Here is a 19775-nt window from a genome sequence, read left to right on the forward strand (position 1 = left end):
GCGGTGGGCTCCGCATGCAGAGCTCTCTCGCATGACATTCGAGTCATCTGGGAACACCTAATCTCTGACTAGAGTTGACTAGCAGGCACAACGCCTCGTACAAGATTAACAACACGAGCGTCGTAACACACGTCCACGTCAATTGGCGTAGCTCTCGTCGTTAAGGGATACGCTTTTAACCCATTATATCCGGCGCGGTTGGAGTTCCTTTTGTCACAAGCCAGCGGGCGACTTGTGGCCAAGTCGAAAGATACAGAGGGTTTCGCCGACGTTTATGCACCGACGCGTGTGATAATTCGTCTTTCAGTTGCCGCGAGGTCGTAGGAAGCATAAACGATGTTTCACGCATTTCTCCTATTTTCGTAAGCAGAAGATATGTATACAGCTTGCACAATAGTAAACAAGGAACTCCACTTCTATACGTTACACGTAATTGCAAACCCTTTGATTTGAACTTAAAGGGTTTGCAACTATGTAATGACATTGTCTAAATACTGAAATATTCTCGGGTTTAACAAAGGATAACTTTAATAGACCAAAAGAAAAGCAAACATTTTTGAATCTAGATATGTATGACACATTCTATATTAATATAATTAAAGATCTGGATATATCTATAAGGTACTGCAAATATAATGGCGTTCACGATGTAACTTAGGCTGTAGAACAATAAACCCTGCGGATAGGTTCTAAATCCGTGCCTCTTGGCGAATTAAACCAGGAATCTAAATCGGTCAGCCGACCGCAGAGAACACGCGGTGCTGCATGGATCGCTGAATAGTTTCATGTCAGTCGTTCTAGTCTGGAAATGAGTGACCTTTCTCGGAAATTATGAGAAAATTGTGTGAAACTTTGTTATGCACGGCAACCGTGGCTTCTATCTTCCGAGTGTGTACCAAAACGGGATGTTATTCCTATTTGCAACACGCTTTTATCATCGCGCTTGCTGCGTGGCTTTGGTCACGAGTTACACAAATTTCCAATGGCTGAGATCGGCTGAGCCTTTCAAATAAGAAAGATATACCCAAACCTTCAAAGTATTAAGTTTGTATTAAGCCTGCAGCCTGGCAAGTGCGTATATCGACCGGATATGCAAATTGCCACCCCTATGCGCGAACGCGAAGTATAAAATTTCAAAGTAACAAGGCAAATAAATATTTTCTTCGACTTTGGACGGTTGCGAAAACTAGGTAAAACGATCAAAGACGGTGTTTACCAAGATGCCAAGTAACCCTGCAAAATAGAATAAAGTGTCAAAGTTCGCGCCTCGTTTCCATTCCTCTAGCAAACGCGTTGGTTGGCGAGAAACGCGCAACCAGGGCGTCGACGCGTACTTCAATGACGATACAAAAGCAAGCAAATCGGCTAACATTAAGGTGATTATTGCGAGTGTTTGTTAAGTCCACTTAAAATATTAACATTACCGTGGAAAAAAAACTTACTTTTGACGTAACAATTGCCGTTTAAAGAGATAATATTAGACTATGGCGCGAAACCGCGAGAGACAGGGAAGGTTTACATAACCCTTATGTATAATATAATAAAACTCAATTATTCTTATTACCGATTATTTTCAAAACATCTTCACGCCACATTTTATTTAAAGAAAATAGAAATCATGTGTGAGAAAGCTTTTCTACGGCTATGGTAAGCGGAGATTAAGTTATCTTTCCCTCTTGCGGTGTAATTGTATAATTATATTATCACAAGCGTACGATAATCATAACATATTTGCCGCATTATCGAATGTTGCAACAACTCTCCGGAATTATAACGATATTGTCGAGTTAGATATACAGCGAATTCATGAGAGAATTCCTCTCCCGGTGCAAGTTAATGATGTTGCGGGAGTTCTGACAGCGACGTAATCCACAAACTATAAATTGTGCTGCGAGCTATGAGAAGTAGTTACACTTTTCCGACAGGGAATAAACATCATTAAAGTTAATTTAGATCATGGTTATCGGAAAATTCGACAACGGACTCTCTTATAATTTTCACTTTGCACTTGGCGCACATGTCGTCGCGTTTCGATGCTAAAACCCTAAAATTGTCACACGTCAAACTAAAATATTTGACGCAATTCCGAAATAGGTCGCCAGATTTCGCGACTAGAACTGATTATCAATTAAAGAAAATATTACATTTTTCTCATTTCAGCTGTGAGATCCGCCTTTTCGCGTGTCTGCTACAAAAGAGCACTCGGTTTTTCCTGTTTCAAATATCAAGATCTACTGTCCTACTTTGTATAGAAAGGCACTCAGTATTTCTTCTTTCAGATAAGACCTTTCTCATAGTATTTTATGCAAGAAACTGCTTAGTGTTTTTCAGTTCAGTTATCAAACGTTTCATTCTCGTATTTTCTATGGCAGCGTACTATCTATTTGAGAAAATATTTTATATTTGCAATGTAAAACAACTCTCTATCTCTTCTCCTTTTATATTAAAAAAAGAGAATACTTTTTAATTAAAAAAACATTCTATTTTACAACTTGTAATTTTGCAATCTACACACACACACGCACATAATTTCATTATTTTTCTAAATAATTATATCTAGATAAAAAAAATCACGTGGTTAAAAAAAAACGCAAAAAATATTTTGTACTTATTAAACTTAAGATATAATAAAACAAAGTATTCTTGTAGTTAGAGAGAGAGTATGTATTATATCATTCTCGGATTTCGTTTTCAGGATATTTTAAAATCAGTCTCCTTTAAAATTTATTATCTGGCCCTTGATATTCGAATGAGAGCTACAGCAGGCGTTAAGAATTGCGTTATCTCTTTACCATAAAACCGATTTGATGTAAACGGAAAAAATAGTAAAAATTGAGAGAATATAACAAATTTATATAAATATGAATTTTTATAAACACAAATTCTGGGAATTTGATATCAATTTCTTCCTTTAAACGTCCTTCTCTCTTCTTTCCCCTCTCTCTCTCTCTCTCTCTCTCTCTCTCTTTCTTTTCCCCTTCAGACACAAGTAAATATATTACACAAAGCTATTAAGTTAATGTTGCGGACATATAATTCCACAGTACATTTGCAAGTTAATTGAAGAGATGCTTAACGGAATCTATTTAAATACGCTTGTCTGACGTCATTTCCGCATGCACACATATGGCAATTTCATATCAATATGACCAAAAGAATGCAAAACATATTGATGCATTGTGAAATTATTAATTATTCTCGTTATATATAGAATGGAGTTGACAGTAGAATACATCTACGCAAGTGGCAAAACAGACGCGTAGCAGACAAGCAGACAAGCAGATCGTTAGTCAGCGGCGCGGTATAAATATCGTTAGTGCACTGCGATGCAAGCATTAACAGTGCAAGCATTGGCAAGATAGCAAGATGAAAATAACAGTGGTCTTCTTGACGGTCGTGGTGTGCGCCACGGCCCAGCAATCCGTAAGTCTTAATTCGAACATGATCGGTTATTGATAAATTTCTGAAGAATAATGACGTTCTATTCTATGCAAAGGGACCAAATGACGTGTTACCATCAGGCATCCTCATTCCACCTAATAATCAGCCAAAGAATCCATTGGAATTCATGCTGGATCCATTTGGAATAATCCACTCTATTGGACAACGCTCTTCCCTTTGGAAGCCTTGGTTCCAGTCCCTACAACAACCTGGGTTAACCCCTGGAAGTATCTCACCAACTTCCGGAAGTGCAGATATAAGTGCACCAAGTCCATTTGGAAAAATCAGCTCTATTGGACAACGCTCCTCCCTTTGGAAACCTTGGTTCCAGTCCCTACAACAACCTGGGTTAACCCCTGGAAGTATCCCACCAACATCCGGAAGTGCAGATATAAATACACCAAGTGCACCAAGTGCACCAAGTGCACCAAATGCCTGGCCTGAAAGTGCATGGCCAACAAATGCAAATGACCAGATCTCAGGAATCCCAACAGTTCCACCACAATTTGCACCACAAGGATAAGAAATGCAAAAACTATCAAGGAAGGAAACAATGACGAAATATTGAGATTTTATTGGAAAAAGTAATATAATTATTTTTGCACTTTATAAAATACATTATCACTGAGAGTAATATCTAAATTATTAAATATAGCAACAAAAATGTATCGAATGCTTAAATATGAATAAATATAATTTCCCAAACTTTTTGAAAGAAAATTAATTGCGAATATCCGATACAATATTTAGTAATTAGAACAGTAAGCGGTTTAATGGAGATATATTTTTATAAGAGCTTCCTCGTGATGTGCGTAATATTAAAAAACTAATGTAAAAAAAAATTGCAAAATTTTAGACCCTGCAAAGAAGTAGTTCAAACTCATTTTCAGTCTAATAATCGTTTTGTGTAAAAAGAAAACATGCATAGCGTAATGTCAAAAATTTCCAGATATGTGTTGTGGATCTTGCCCCTTATTTACCGTAAAGAAAAAAAGTACTAAACAAAATCGAAAAATCCATTGATTCTTTTTGAATATTTGTAAATTCTAAGTGCAACAAGACCTTGTCCTCATTCGAAGGAACAGCGAAGGACTATGGAAATCATCTTTTCGCAGTGAAGAGACCTTCAGGCCCTATACGCACAGCTGTATCCCATTTTCCTAGAATATTGGATTTCCTGGATTCACAGCGTACGGAAGACAGGCCATGGTCACACTCAGACATTCCGCAATTATCCAGATCCGTGCCGCCGCGGATAAACGGGACAAAACCAGCAACCTGCGACCAGAATCGCGTCCTAAATTCTCCCGGTACGGCTTGATTAATCCAATACCTGTCGGTGCTTATTTCTAGCAATTTCGCAATTAACGTCGAATTGCTACAACGATTCTCGCCTCACCGACTAGTCGCCACTTTGATACCGCATTTCTTTCTTCCTATCACCTGCAATCTACAAAGCATGTCCCTTAAGAAGGAGTTAAGGCCTTGTTATTTTAAAGGCTATTTCATTTAACATGATGCAACAATTGCCGCACAAAGCGACTGCTATGCTCGAAACGATTGCGCGAACAAAGACTAAATTCACAGAAGATCAAAACGAGAGCCACATTGTGTTGATAATTGTTTCGTAAACATTTTGAAAATTTTCAATGTTTTATAAAAAGAATCAACAACACAAGATTGGGAATATTTCTTGACACAACAAAACTTTTCGGCATCAAAATGATATAGTGATCCTAATTTATCGCAATTTGTCAGTAATGTTTTACTTAGCCAACCTATTCACTTTTTTTTATAACACGTGCGGGAAGAGAAGAAAAGTCACGAAACTTCCAATAGTAATAATTAAGAGGACAGCATCACATGTCGAAGCCACAGATATTTCATTAACGTTATTAAATGATCCGTCGCAAAGTTCTCGACAGTGTCTCTTAGCGGAAGAGCACTTTGAGAGGACTAGCAGAATTTCATTAATCAACCGCGCCGATAATGGCGGTGACGTGTCAAACAATGGTCAGCTTGACATTGGCCACGCCCCGATCAGAATCTCGTAATTACTCCTCGCTCTCCTAATTAACCTAGATTAAAAGTACATCAATGTGATCGATTAACAAGTGAATAAGCAATGAAGGTATCGAAGTTACACTTTTTCTCCGAAAAAAATTTTTCCTCGAAACTACTTTTTATAAATTAACGACATTACTCCGCGCTTTTTTAAATTGCCGCTCGAAGTACCGCAGTTCGAAAGCTCTACATAATTAATTCCATAACTTGACTTTCAAAGTCAATAGTAGTCTCTACAAAATTTATAAAAAACGTACAATGACTAATGCAAATATTTAGAGATTATATTATGTGCAATGTGCGTATTTATTTTATATTATTTTTTTATCAACAGAAATTTATCGAATTAGAAATATTTCAAGATAACGTGATGACTGACCATTTAATCCGTGCATAATTCAATTATAGGACTAAATCACATTATTTTTTCCGCATCGCAAAGAAAGAATTTGAATTCGCATTAAATATGAATTAAGTAGAATGATTAATAGCGACATTACGACGTGGTAACGTAAAGGAACGTGCTAAATCAGTTAGGAAGACCGATGTTCGGATTCGAGCTGGCGTAGCACGTTCGCGTTTCCTGGATCAAATCCAAAAATAAGTTTGCATGTGGACGGCTGCGGGAAATTTTATAACGTCATTTATTTACCAAACATTGAGCGCCAAACGGAATCATCGATCAACTTTCGTATCGCGGTCGCGTACTGTACCATCGGTGCTTACATGATTTCCAGTAAACAAACTCATTTTCGTTATGTAAAACGCGGCATAACTCTCGTGGTTTCATCAACCCGAGACACGAACGAGGTGCGACGTAATCGCAAACTGACCGGGTAGTCAACGACCTCACGACCTGTGCGTTTATTAGTTCGTCTGGACATGAACCTTGAGCCGATTTGTCACCCCGCATTATCACCCGACACGTTCACGGTCTGCTTTGTATACCGAATTCAATTCATGTAACCGTCGAGTGATTAACCCTTTAACCGATTGTGATTGCTAAGTCGATCGCCGGATTTACGAGAGATTCGGCAAGAATACTCAATTTCCCAGACAAAGAGTATAGTCATTGAAAATTCAACGCCTGCTCTCAATAGGAAGTAGAACGGGCGCTTCAAAAGAAAAAGAGATAATACTTTCGTTTTTCTACTTTTTGATGAAAGAGTAAATTGTTTCGCTCCAGATTTGAGCTAATATTATTATGGAACAACATTTTATTATGGAACGAAACGTTAATGCTCTCAGAGAGCTTGCGAAAAGTACGATGAAAGCTTGGAAACGGTCTGTACGGAACGGCAGCGTGACAAACGACAGGAACAAGTGTCACGAGCGACGGGTGATATACGTACGCGCGTATCATAAAAGCGTGCCATTTGTTCATTGTAAAGGCGTTGCAAATTGCTTCTCCATCTGCGACTGAGCAAGCATGTTTCTCTCACTCTCTCTCTTTCTTTATCTACATCCACATACATCACTTACGCGCAACTACCATATCAATGTGCCTTTCAAACGCAACGAATTAGCTTACTCATCTAAGAGAATTTGCTGCCTCGCTTACGCATTGAGTCTTAACTCGCTACGTATGAGCTAAAGTAGAAATCGCTCGGTCTGACAAGATAGAAGGAGAATATCTATGATGTGAGAATAAATAATTCCACATAATTCTGTGAAATTAGAGACAAACCAAGAAATTGTGTTAAAGATAAATTAATAAGATAAATTCGACACAATCAGTTCTCGTATAATAAACTACTTTCTTGAAGATTACTATCGATAAAATAATCAGCATTAATGGCAGTTTTTTCTTAATTAAGCAATATCTTTCGTAAAAAAAAAAAATATCCGACAACAAGTAATTACAAGTTTTTCTCTTTTAACTTTCATCAGAGAAATTACTTCTTGCTATTTGTGAACGTGGAAAGTGTCAACATGTAATGCATTTTTAAGTGGCAAAATGAAATCTATGAGCACGTTAAAACTGATGTCGGATTCACGGGGACATTAATAAACGTCCGTAATGATACCGCAGTTACCAGCCTACCTGTTGAAGCAGCCAAGTGGAAACGATCGAACGGCAGGTTGTACCCTGCGGGACTATGATCACTCCGTAGCGAGTTATGGGCAAAAATTTGTGAGGCTGTCGAAATACCGGACCCATTTTTACAAACAAAAGTAAAAGCATTTTTTAAGCAAATTGGAATTAACGCAAAGCATTAATTCAATACTTAATTATAAAATTAATGATTCATCAATTAGAAGTCAGCAATAACGAAATAATATCAATATTTTTATAAATAATTAATATATGCAAAATAAAAGCCAAATTAAAAAATTAAAGTTACAACTTTCAGGAGGACAATCAGAATAGAAGTTAAAAGTTTTCACGCTGTGAAATACGCTATATTTTTCTAACGATCTCCGCACAGATCTCTTTTGTAGAATATAATATTCGCGTTGGGATTCACGTGATCCACCTCCTCTATTCCCTTACTCGTCTTCTCAGATGTACACCCGGACATTTTTCTCACAGCAATCACATTGACGTACCTCACCTGGCCGCTCTCGCGCATTTTGTTCACTCGCAATATTATATTTTCGTGACATTTTCAGGTCCGCCATCGGTTTCTGCCGGAGTACCGAATATAATCGAAAATTGAAAGATCGAGAATGACGCACACAATACTTGTGCCATAATAATTAAAAAATAATTTAATAATTAAACTATAGCAAACGTTCTCTCAATTTCTTCAATATTTTATTAGGTATATTCATTCTGTATTCTGTATTCTAATTCTGTATTCACATTTTATATTCCTTATCATACATAATTTCGTAATTTAACATTTCTCGTAATTTAAAATTATCGTAAGTAAACATGTTTAGATACGGTAAAACTAAATATCAGTTAAAATTATAAGAAAAATGCGATTAAATATAATTTTTAACCCAATTAATTTAATTATTATATTATCGAACTTTTCTTTTTAATTCAATTTTGAAACAAGATAAAACATCCAGAGACAATTTTATCTAGATCTGCACATATGTGAGAGGCTTTTCAATTTTCCTATGTAACTTAGAAAGTGGAGCACGAGCTTTACTTCTACACCCTCTCAATTACTCTTGCTAGGTTGCTTTTCCTACGCGAGAAGAATATCTGATTTTCCCTGTGCGACAACGCCCGTCCGCGCCCATTATATCGTCGCTTCGCTGATACCAGACGCCAAATTATTAGCAGGGGGTAACGATCGATAATGATTCCGAGTACGACGTCCTTCGGCGTACTCGGCTAAATTTCAACGAGTCGGACAAATTAAAAGGGCGAGGTCGAATATATATCGCGTCATGCAAAGTGCGGTGTGATGAGTAGAAAAACCCATAGTCCGGCGATCCCTCGATTTCTCACGCGCGTAACCCTTGGTCGCCGCGGATTCTCGCGCGCTCGACCGCGAGCACTCGACCCATTGATTTTGAGACGAGGAGACGCGTCGGAGGAGGAGAGAGAGAAGGAGGAGAGAGAGCAGGAGGCCGAGAAGAGCGGTGGAGGATCGGGCGGAGGGTGAACGAGGACGAAGACGGAGAGCGCGGGGGAAACGAAGAACGGCGGGACAGACGACGCCAGCACTTTTGGAACACGCAGACACGGTGGCGAAGGCCAGACTGCACCACCCTACTGGAATCGATACGTCAATCGTCCCTGCGGACGAGACGGGAAAATCGGCGGAGCGAATGCGAAGTGAAAGATGAGGAAGAAAAGAGAGAGACGGAGAGAAAGGATGAGCAGGGAGATATAGAGAAGCGGAGAAACGCGAGATCGAGGCGAGCGGGACATCTCGATGCGAGATGCTTGTACACATGCAGGAAAATTTTCAGATAGTTTTAGTGGAAATACCACCGCTAAATATCCAAGGCTACACAGAAGTGAAAAAGTAGAAATAGTGTAAAGAAGAAGAATAAGAGAGACAGTGTAGATACAGTGTAATAAATATTTCTATAAAGAAAAAATCCGGAGAAAAAGGAGTTTTCTGTAGGACCTTTCACAAATTTTAAGACTGTAAAATTAACGTATAATAAAATCTTTCTTCTAACATTTTTTTTTTCATCAAATAATATAATACGTGAAAAAATAAAAACAAATGAATTTTGCTGCTGCAGGCCAAGAACTTTATAAATTGAAAAATTTATATGAGTGTTTAGAAAGTTCGCACAAAGTTGAAGAAACTAAATGAATATGTTATGAATATGTTTAGCGCCCGAAGAAGATTCAAATATTTAAGTAGAAATGTAGCGTTAGTTTTAAATTAGTATCTAAGTGACTTTCCGATGACTTAACGGTAATTCTAAAAGCCATCTTATGTGTAATAACGTTTTTAGATTTAAACTTGTTCTCTAAATTTATAAATACCGTTTACGAGAAGTGAAAAGAGAGCTTATCATATCAAGTTTCTTCCTTGAAACTCACTATTCTTTTTTCTTATTTCAAGTACGTTTTTCTATCACACAGCAGCGGCTACAGTGTGCAGCAGGCCAAAGAGCGGTTTTAACCGATCGTTTCGGCTCATCTGTAAAGAAACAGGAATGTAGTAAAAATTGGTAGAATACGAATAACGTTCAGTCGGGAGAAATGCAATATGCCGGTTTCTCGAGCGAGCTAATGCGAGACAGATGAAAAATTTCAAAAATGTCAGTCGCAAATAAAACTGTAACGTTTTTCGATACTATACATGAAGAGGGATAATGTAGGGCACGCCAGATACGCATTCTTTCAGTTGCAGAAACTCTCTATCGGAGGTCATCTTGTTCTTCGGGAAAATTGATCAGACGCTATCACACTCACCGAGATCTTGTCGTTCTAGATATTAGTTCTCGTACAATCTTCGCAACCCTCGAAGAGACCGCACGCCCTCATCGCGATTAAATTCGCCTGAAAGTTCACCTATTTCCTTTTCTTTAAAGGCAAACTATTCTTGTTATATCCGCTTTGCGAGATAACGTTGCGCGATAAAATTAAGTCTCGTAAAATATTATCCTGCGTGTATTTATAAAGTTTTCACGGCGGATCAGAGCTTGGCAAACATCCTGTTCCGGACGACGTGGATAACAATTTTTAGATTTCCCGCGCAATCTGAAATTCCGTTATGGAATTTGTTATGGAAAGGAGGAAAATCAAAGCACGAGAAAGAAGCGTGAAAGGCACGAATCGGCTTGTCACGATGGTTATTAAACTCCGGATTCTCATGTATCGCGGATCGACATGCACAGGTGCTGTGTGTACAAACCGATTATTCGATTAAAGGTCAAAATGGAAAGAAGATGAATCAGGGCGATCATCCTACGGCAAAAAGTATGGCGACAAGGCAAAGACAAAGTAAGGGTAGGTTAATATAGAAAGATTATATAGAACTTCCATTATCCAAACTAATAGGGAGATGTCAATGTTCGAATAAACAAATATTTCGATAAGCGATAACAACAGCGCAGTCCCTGTCATCGAGTTGCGTCATTGAAAAGATAATAGAGTCTCAAAATCGATAGATTTGTTTACGGAGATACAATTTATATCTGCCACGCCAAACAAATTTTATGCATAGACTGTATCTATAAATGTCATTATACAAAATAAATTAATCGCAGAATTACTTTAATCAAGATAGACGTATAGAAAGCAGTAGTTGATATGTTGCTGTAAAAAAAGCAGTGCTTTAAGTAAAAGTTAAAGATTTTAATTTTCCAATTTAATTTACAAACATCAGTAACAATTCTTAACATTCGCGCACATGGATCTTCCTGTGCAGTATCGAATGTTTTCGAGTGTCACACTTGACGAAGAAAAAAATTCCTACGAATTCGCTCATGCTTCGTATGCTGCGTCTCACTTCGCATTAGACGACTCATTGATTATTGGAGAACAGTCAAAAAGTCTGGCACCATTATCCGAAATTCTTTTACGGTCTGTATACGCGTTCATAAATTACATCGGGCAATTTACGATCGAGCCTGGCTGTCTCGTAAGTAACGCTTGCATTTATGTCCGTAGAAACGCCATTTATGATCATGAAACTATCCGCCAGCAAAGCTTTTATTTCTAAGCTGCGATGCGTGTAATTCCAAAAGTCGGGGTCGAAATTACGCATCTCTATCACGATATGAAAAGAGCGTGTTCAAAAGACACGCAAAACAAAAGACGTTATTATAAATATTATATTATTAAAAAGTAAACATTATTTTCCTGTTACATGATTTTTTAGTAAAACTGGAATTAGAAAAAGTATTTAACGTATCCATATCACAGATTAATATGATGCGTTTTTTACTCTACAAATTCACGCAGAATTATTTTTGCTTCATTTGAAAATTAAATTCATGTAATGAAGATTTAAATGTTTAACTATAATAACATTCAACTAAAGCAACGCGAAATCGTCTTCATAACTTTGCTACATTTGTCCAGAATATAGACTGAATGAAAACTATATTTATATTCGAAATCGATTTATTAGAATTCCAAAAATCTTATGCAGAGATATACAATATATATAGGACGAGAACAAATAAATTTATCGGTCTTACAATAAATTCATGTATTGTAAAGATAAAGAAAAAAAAAGAAAATACAAGATTTCCTCAGATAATTATGTCGTGAACAGATAAATTAAACTCCGTCCTTCCATTTCTCGAAAATACCTATCCTCCATTTTTCTGCGTATTTTCCGTATGGCTTAGCAATTCATTCTGATTCGTGATATTAATCGTAACAATCACTCTGGGATTTAAATAAGTAAAATGGCATTCCATATCCATTTATATTTCCTATTAATCTTCTTTAACCATTAAATGATAAGAGTAAACTGTTTTTATTACATTACGAAATAATTATATCGGCAAACAAAGAAATAAACAATAAAAATAAAATAATCAGATAGTCGAATAAATTTAATTTCATGTAAATTCAACAATATAAATAAAATTAAGCAATAAAACTAAGTATACGATGCGTTAACAAATTGCACAACAAATATTGCTTAATTGACGTATTATTATTATCAACGTAATATTATTTCATCTTACCGACGTAACGCGTGTTCTCTATAGTCAGCATAATTGCTCAACATCAAATATTGATATTGACTGTAATATGCAAGCATTAATATTGATAAAAATGCAATTCTTTTAGCCATCAGTCAATTTTCCCGAAATAATTGAAAAAGGAAGAACAGAAATTAAGGAAGAACTCACATATTGAACGCTGAAAAATATATAGATCGCTTATGGTACATCGTACCCGAATGATTTTCCCTAAGTACGAACACGCGATCCCAGGATCGAATATCGTTTTTGGCATTATTCCGACAAGTGTAAGCTGTCTACGTTATACATCCGCGATGATTATCGCCTCCCGACAAGCGTACAAGCCACGAATGCATAGTTATCTTCGCGAGTTCGCATCTGCGCGATATATACAATCGAAGATATATATGCGAGGTACATACCGCGTCGCGCGTCTCGCGCGAGTCTTCGTTTTATGCCGGAAAGACAGATAGCTGCTACGCGCGTTCGAAGATTTAAACAATATAGGAACAAAGAACAAAGCTTCCTTTTTCCGTTCTTTTCGCAAACTATTGTGGCATCGTTTGGCCTCCCGCTCGAGACGGATACGCGTTACAAAAAGGGACCGTTTCTCTTGATAGACGAATAAACGCCTCGGTCCTACGAGGCGCTTTCTAATAACGTATAATACGCACAAAAGTTTTAAAAACTATTGGATATTCTTTTCATAAAAGAAATCCTACCAGCTAATTCAGCTTAAATTATTTTCCCGATGGAAATCTAGACGCCTACAATTTTCAAGTAATTAATAATTGAAAATACAGACAGACTGAACTTCTGAAAAGAAACTAAATGTCAAGATCATATACTTCTCTAAATGACTTCAATTGGCCTTAACTTTCATAAAATCTTAATTTGCTTTGTGTTTCACTATCCTATCTTTATTAAAATTTTAGATTAAATTTGTAAATTTTGATCTGTCTTACTATCAAGTCGATATTAAAGTACCATTAAAACGCACTCTTGTGTATTAAAATAAGAATTTATGTTATCCATTTTTCAGAGTTACCAGAGCTTTCAGAGTTTTATAATTCCCCAAAGCCTTAAAATATCTTTTCCTTGAAACCAGCCTCAAGCAACATGGACTTTTACTCACACCTTAATGTTTGAACCGGAAGCTTAACCGATCGTGTCACGATGCGAACCCGCACCTCCGCGTCGCAGAGGGCACATTAAACGCTGTTACCATAGTAGCAGGAATTTTATCACCAGAAAAGTCGTAATATCGGTCTTTATTGGGAAGTTCCTTCTGCGCGACGGCGTGAGAAAATCAGAACTATGCTAACGGACGAATAGATAGATAGATATATCCCTATTAGTCATTTAATATATGTTCCACATGATGTCCGTGTTATAAGCATTAATTTTACGATTAATATCATTTTTTGATTATCGCTTTATGGGTATGTAAAGTATAGAACCTTTAGCTTTGTAATTCATATGTTCGTGATTATATAATACACTTGCATTTAAATTCCGTCAATGAAATACCGCATATATTCGCAAATAATAAAGTCTCTTACACTTTGGAATGTTACGAGAAAAATGTAAATTTGTAAATGTAATTTCCAAAAAAAAGAAACTGCAAAAAAAACTAGATTATTTTCATAGATCTAATTTAATAGTCAAATTTATTAATTTTCTGATTGTTCTAATTGAATCAATAATAATCATGATTTCTCTGCTTTCTTTTTAATGTTTACGTTTTATCGGAATAACAGCTAACGTAGAATGCATTAAGTAATATTCTCCTTAAGGAGATATACTTAAGGAGTATAGCTCCTTGAAAAGTTTACTATACAGTGCAATTCGATTGTTGTAAAAAAATCAAAAGATTTCATCGTTTAAAACTGTTTCGAAAAATATTTCTCGAAGCAATCAAAATTTATTATATATTTTTTCTAAATCAGGAAGCTACTATACGCTTTCAAACGTCTAAATTTGAAGCTGGCTCATTTCCCACGACGTGCGTCAGCTTGTTAGTAACAAGACAAGTAGTATAGCACCATCGTATGTCAGGCGCTAATACTCGCGCGCGAGATGGAATGTCGGACCCCTCACGAGCGAAAGTAATTTCGTTCCTTGATTAATTTCCGGACGTAGCCCAAAAACGTCTCCTCCGTATAATTTTCCTCCTTCTTTTCCATCGACACAAAAAAGTACTGCAAACACATCTCTGTGTCATATATATATATACATATGTATAAAAATTAAAATACGAATAAAACTGAAACATTTTTAAATTAAAATCTCGTTAGAAAGAGATCTTGAAAAAATTACCAAAATTAAATTCTCGATAAACATTCTTGTCCTAAGATATATAAAAACGTGTAAATTATTTAATGCAATATATTTTTTGAAATATATGCTTGAAGCGATTCAAGCTATAATACTATATAGCTACTTTGACAAATTTGAAATCAATTTTGCTTCAGCAATAAAGGCAATTTTCTTTTAATCTTTTCCACATTGCAACAATCTCCATTTTACGAATTTAACAATATGGAAATAAGTTCGTCAATTGTCATATTATTTCACACAATTTTCCATTTACCAACATTACGTATTCCAATAGAGAAATATCAAATTAAATCTCGCGAATTAAAATTTTATAAAATTAAAACCTATAACCTGTGTCAAAATTATCAAAATTGTTTGCTCTGAAATGTTTTATTCGCAAAAAATTTTTACCCTCGTTAAGTGTACAGGCGTTTAACGCCTCAATGTTCTTCTAGGAAATAGATCGAGATTGCAAGATAAATCCAATTTATCAGTGCAGTTCGGATTTGGGGACGTTTCTTATAAGATATTATTCCTACATACATTATTATATATACAGTATCGAGTATTTCACGTGAATTACGGAATACATCCGTGTACAGTGACGTACACGGATGCAATTTGTAAACAGAACGACAAGCTCAGTCACAATGTTTGTGCATTCCGGAGTGTTCTCGTGAATACGGGTTGAGGAAGCACTTCCTCAACTGACGCAGACACGATAATGGCATTCCACATCGCGAATCTCTAATTAAATGGCATCAGTTCGGCTCAGTCTTGGCGAACAGCGATAAGCTAAGTTTCTATCATTTCTACCGAAAGTAATTAAAGATTTGCATCGCGTCAGCTCATCCCGCCGATTATTCGTCAAGATCGAACGTCAGTATTTTCGCGAACGGTAAAAGAGTAGTTGACGTAGCGTTTTTAAGGTATCCTAATTTAATTGAAATACCGAGGTAATAACAGAATTACAAAGATGCCAGTATTAAGAGATAACGAAATAAATAGTAGCCCTGCCGAATAAATTTGCTAAAGAGTAGAGTCTTGGACGACTGTTTAACGGAAAGATAATACGATAAAAGCAGGACAATTCTGTACATAATGCCTGTGTACTGACCCGCATTTTGGCGGAAAGCAGACGCCAATGCATTTGTGCGTTTCATAGATTTTTCTTTTTTCTTTCAAAGAAGAGAAATTTGCTTTTTAATTATAAGTGCAATACAGATAGTATGTATATACAGCATGTTTGCGTGCCGTGCTCTCAACGCTTCACTCGCACACGATATATGTACTTACAGGAGTGAAACATTTGAAGAACAGCATGATGGGTTGCACCCCTGAAATTCGTGAATTCATAACTGAGTATCATAATTCGATGAACAATGCACGTATCACACATAACCGAATCAAAAATATTTATCACACTAATACAAATCGCTTCTGATATAGATGATGACATTAATGGGTCACTATCTATTTGAAGAAATAAATATTTTTCGGGAATGTATTCGGCAATGATAAATATAACGCACTTAGTGATAGTAGTTGCACAATTGATGATATCACTCGTTAATAATAGGAAAATAGATATATGGCTGATTGATCACCCAATACCGTAATACAGAAACTTTATACTCGTTACACGTCAGTATTACTAATTGTTGCGTAATTGTCAAAGAGTTGATTCTCCTCGCAAAAAAGCAATATGTACTGATAAACTCTTTTTAAAGAATTGCACAAACACTTCTTTTGTTTTCAATATAAAAAAAGACAATTTCAGAAATTGTAAAATCAATAACCGACCAATCAATTAATAAAATAATTAATGATGTAAGTGTAAGAATATACTATGTTTTTATCAAGTTTATAAAAGATCTTTCATTTTTTATCATTAAAAGGCATCGGCTCATTTGTATCTACATATAAATCTAGATGAGCCAAATTATTCATTGCTTTGACATTTGCAGATAATGCATTAATTGATAAAATTCTTTACTCATGATAAAAGTCTGTATTCAATACACGTGATAATATCTTATAATCAAGACAAAATTTTAAACTAATTTGCCACTGTTACATCGATCTTCATCGTTTATTACTTGATTCTTCGGTTATTATTTGATGAGCAATCTTGCTTTGCGAACTTCCAATTATTCCTCAGTCCTTTCAAAATTCTTATAGAAATTCATAATTGTTAGATAATTTTTAATTCATCAAACATCGATTCATAAACCGCTCTTTATTCAACCATCATTATTGAAATTTTTACGTATTAAATAATTAAAATCGAACAATGAAATGAATTGAAGAGACTAATAATTTATTCATAATTCTCATACTTATTGTTACGTGTTAGCTATGAATATATGTTACATTTACCCCGCTTCTTTCGACACGTTGTGTGATTCAAGGAGGCTCGACATAAAGGTCACATACAGGAACGCTCATCTATTCATTTCAGCTCGGTTGAGCTTGCGGATAAGACTTGCGTCACTATAAGATATGTCGCGCATTCGGTCCAAGTCAAGCGGAGGTCAACACGCCATATGTGGACACGACGCCAAGCGAATATGACTAACAATAATGTTCACCACACGCTTATATTATACCGCCAACAATGCCCAACGTAGAAACGTGTAAAATGACCCCTTAATTAAACTATAATATTACGATTTAATCCTAATAATTCTATTTCTTTAGTGCAGTCTCGTTGAAACGATATCTTACGTTGTGCATTAAGACAATATTACTTCGATTCAACGATACCTAATGACGTGCTACAATGTATACCGTATAATTATGTTTCATAATTACGCTATCTCGGAATGAATATTTCAACCGATATAGTTTCTGTAAGCAAGTAAAATTATTTGATGAGCTACGATTAATTGTTTGGCGATTAAATGTTAAGAATTAATATTAATGTATTATAATTACAATTAATTTTAATATTACAAAAATATTTTCAAATCAAATAAAACTTTATTAAATAAAAAATAGAATTATACAAAGGTACCATCTTTTGTTAAAAATTGCGAAAATATATCTCATATATTGGTGTAAATTGTAAAACTATAAAGTGAAAAATAGTGAAATATAACTTGTGTGGGATGGTGAAATTGAATGAGTACAAATACAACATCAAAGGATCCGATTCGGACTCTGTAAAATCCATCAAAAAGTAAGTTTTCACCTAGAACACCTCTATTGAATTTTTTACAGTCGAAGCTTAATAACAAATTTTACAATCAATATTTTATTTCCACACAAAAGATTAAATAGTTTACTTTAAAGCTGTCTTAAAACTTCTTTTGTGAAGATTATCAAGAGCTTCAAATTTCTCACAATTTTGCAACTTTCTATTTTATAAAGATATGGAATTAAAATGCTTTAGAAACAAGCTCTTAATTCTTAATCATAAATGCAAAATAAAACATTTTTTTTTATTATTATTATTAATAGATGTGTCAAATTATAAAATATTATTATTAATTTTATTATTTTGTTATTCAGCTCGCAGTATCCTATTAAATTAGTAATTTCGACTAATAATCATTGTAATCTGCAGATTCCGATGTTTTATGCATATTTTGGCATTCCATAATAATTTTTGTCAAACAATATTCGCAAAGAAATAGCGAAAAATTAAACTTGACAGAAATATTACGAAAATATAGAACAGTCTTTGCACATAGATATAACGAGGCGAGGTAACCATCGCAAAAATATTGCGTAGGCAACGCGAATATAAATTGAATCTATATTATATTAAAATTCACATAATTTTCGCGTTTTGCGATATAAATGTACTTTAAGATAAATTTATAAATATTCAGTAAATTTCATTATTAAAAAAACTTGTAAGTTTAATATATCTTTCGTTATAAGTATTTTTTAAATAAATTCACAAATTACATCGTATATTTTGCCTCATGAGTGCAATTTTTTATGCGGCAAGAAATAATATAAAGTAAAGTAAAAAAAATATACATACGGAAATCTGTCAAAATCGCAAATTTTATTATATCATAAATGTTTGTCGAGCTTATTAAATTCGTTAATTATTAGATAATTAAATTCGATAAAATTTTAATTCAAATTTTGCTTCGCGGATACATTGTATAAGTATAAAGTGCAATCGATGTAGGAGGAGAAAGTTTTTCATTGTTCGTTTTAATTTGTTAGATTTTTTATTTAATATTGCTATATTTATTTTATACAGTGTATTGTTATTATTACATGTATTTATGTATTATTACTTTTATTTTAATTTAGAAAATTTTTATATATATATTTAATATATTTGTATATAGGGGGGGGGGAAGCGCCCTATTATGAGATAGGATCCTAATATGAGATGGCGGGGTTTTTTCATGATGGGTTCAACAGATGGGACCTATAGGGCCTTTTAGCTTAACATATCTCATATTAAGATCCTGTCTCATAATAAAGCATTTTCCTCTCTCTCTCTCTCTCTCTCTCTATATATATATATATATATATATATATATATATATGTCTAAATTTATGCAATTTTATTTTTTCACAAAGTTTTTATATCTTCATATATTTAATATCTTTAATATTTTTTTTACATATTTTTTTTTTTACATATATAGAATTATCTCTTGCATATTTATATTTTCAAATTTGCTTTGTCATGCAGTCTGTATATATCCTTTATTGCAATTTTTGCAATTCTATTACACAATTCAATTATTGTATCAAATCCAAACGACATTTCAGTAAAAATTCTCTATATTCGATGGAAAAATCCTATTATAATAATTTCTAATGCGATCAGGCATCATTTATAATACACAACAAACTAAGGACAAATTAAAGGTAAATCTTCATAAAACTAATAAACTATTCTAAAA

General features: G+C 34.8%; 2 protein-coding genes across 10 annotated transcripts in view; one reads left to right on the plus strand and one right to left on the minus strand.

Moving 5' to 3' along the window:
* Window positions 1-19775, minus strand: part of LOC143894148 (uncharacterized) — a 126270-nt gene that overhangs the window by 75457 nt on the left and 31038 nt on the right. The window contains exon 2 of one of the 9 annotated variants that reach the window (XM_077400257.1): window positions 16192-16232. The exons of the other annotated variants lie outside the window; for them this stretch is intronic. Coding sequence (XP_077256383.1) covers window positions 16192-16218 — 27 coding nt within the window. The 5' untranslated portion in view covers window positions 16219-16232. The remainder of the gene's footprint in view (window positions 1-16191; window positions 16233-19775) is intronic. 9 annotated transcript variants of the gene reach the window in all.
* On the plus strand, window positions 3266-4146 carry LOC143894153 (uncharacterized). Its single transcript, XM_077400265.1, has 2 exons — window positions 3266-3423; window positions 3497-4146. The coding sequence occupies exons 1-2, from the start codon at window positions 3367-3369 to the stop codon at window positions 3962-3964; spliced, it is 525 nt and encodes a 174-aa protein (XP_077256391.1). The 5' UTR covers window positions 3266-3366; the 3' UTR covers window positions 3965-4146.

This window comes from Temnothorax americanus, unplaced genomic scaffold, assembly GCF_048541705.1.
Source record: "Temnothorax americanus isolate GAGA-0224 unplaced genomic scaffold, ASM4854170v1 Scaffold13, whole genome shotgun sequence".
Taxonomy (NCBI): domain Eukaryota; kingdom Metazoa; phylum Arthropoda; class Insecta; order Hymenoptera; family Formicidae; genus Temnothorax; species Temnothorax americanus.